A 1,856-nucleotide genomic window follows, 5' to 3' on the forward strand; every position below is an offset into this window, starting at 1 on the left:
AAACAAAACATTACTGGGGAAGTCAAAAGAAAGACATAAGCACTTTTGTAAAGCTGAATAACGAAAAAATTAGATAATAAGATTCAGAAAGAGAAAAGTGATGGAGAAATAGAGGTCCAGAATATGATCTGTCTTTTTCTTTTATATTTGTACTTTAGGAAGCTGCACTGCATGAGGAACAACATCCACATGAATCTGTTTGCTTCCTTCATTCTGAGAGCAGTGTCCATCCTGGTCAAAGATGCACTCCTCACCCTCACATTGGATCCAAGGAGCAGCAGTGATGCTCAGACACAAGCCTGGGTCAACATCCCTGTGAGAGCACACACATCTGTTCAGCAGCTTAAGCCTGCGTCACACAGCAGGATAATGGTGCCGAATTCTGGCCAAAGTTTGCCCTTCCGACAATCTTAAAGACATCCAGATTGTCGTGATGGCTCAAAAGATAATCTTAGCAAATATTCATGTCGTGGGTGGTGAGTTAAGAGTGATCTAGTCAGATCGGAAGGATGTCAAGACCTCTCTGACCTCAAATATATTCAACATGTTTTATTTTTTTGGCCTGAAATCACAGCGTGTGGTGTTCCCCAAGGAGCAATGAGCTCACAGCCTTTTGAATGTGACATGTAGCCAATCAGAAAACAGCAGACCCTCAGTCGACGTAACCATCCAGGAAGAATTTAGTCCAACAGCCCAAGGCCATGTAGGGGAGAGCCAAATTCTGTAATCAGTTGTCTTGGGAACAGAAGAGAATGTTTAGAGCCAGGCAGACAATAATAATTTTCCATTTGCCTTCATGTCGTGTTGTCATGAAATAGTGTATCTTGGTTAATCTTATGCTTTTATTCCACCTCCATGTATGTCCTGGTGTGTGTCAGGCTGTGATTTGGTGCCGTGGTGCCGTGGTGATGATGCAGTACAGCGTGATGGCCAACAACTACTGGCTGCTGGTGGAAGGCATCTACCTGCATAGCCTCCTGGTCATCACTGTTTTCAGCGAGAAGAAATATTTCTACATTTACCTGGCCATCGGATGGGGTAAGACATCAAACTGTTATTTAAGCTGTAGTGACTGTTCTTATTTCAGGAACTCACAGAGTTGTACTTCTGGTATTCATTATTGCTCAGTGCCGAACGTCAGGCCAAGCCAGAGTGTTTCTGCCTCTCTGTGTGTTTGTTTGTGAGGCAGCTAACTGACATCAGCAAACACAAAAATAGCCATTAGTTTTACAAATACTGAGCTAAATTTTGATGTAGTTGAGAGTCATCCCTAATGCACTCTCCAAGGGTTAACAGAGTACACATTATCATCACATTATTTTCAAGATTCACCAAACGAAACCCAGCTATAACTCTGTCAACATTAGGGCTGTGTATTGGCAAGAATTTGGTGATACGATACATATCATGACAGAGGGGTCACGATATATCCTCGATATATCCCGATATATTGCGATAATGTAAGCAAGGCGATATATTGCGATATATTGTGATTTTTTTGTCCAAAAATTCTATCAAATAAAAACCTCTTACTGGGGAAAAAAATGAAAAACCAAAATTCATTGTCAGAAAATTCTAATATTGCATAGACATACTTTTGATTCGTTTAGCTGTGTTCTGCTTAGTATGTATTTTATTTTGTTTGTTTCATATTTCTTATTTCATCCATATTTTCAATTAGTAGACTAAATTTGACAATAAATAGTTTGAAAATATATTTTCGCAGTTTGTAGTTTTTAATATTAATTTACAATATGGTCACCCAACACTTAACTCCTCTTGAGGTAGATGAGCCAAATGGTTGGCTCACTGCTGCCAACTAGTGGCCAGAGGCTGAACTACAACATAAAAATGAA

The 1,856-nt window shown here is 39.7% G+C and overlaps 1 protein-coding gene across 1 annotated transcript in view; it reads left to right on the forward strand.

Moving 5' to 3' along the window:
* LOC106526660 (glucagon receptor) overlaps positions 1 to 1,856 on the forward strand; it is a gene marked incomplete at its 5' end in the record, with an annotated part of 69,833 nt that overhangs the window by 26,245 nt on the left and 41,732 nt on the right. Inside the window, 2 exon segments of the mRNA XM_014021300.1 lie at positions 159 to 315; positions 879 to 1,038. Coding sequence (XP_013876754.1) covers positions 159 to 315; positions 879 to 1,038 — 317 coding nt within the window.

This window comes from Austrofundulus limnaeus, unplaced genomic scaffold (assembly GCF_001266775.1).
Source record: "Austrofundulus limnaeus strain Quisiro unplaced genomic scaffold, Austrofundulus_limnaeus-1.0 Scaffold286, whole genome shotgun sequence".
Classification (NCBI taxonomy): domain Eukaryota; kingdom Metazoa; phylum Chordata; class Actinopteri; order Cyprinodontiformes; family Rivulidae; genus Austrofundulus; species Austrofundulus limnaeus.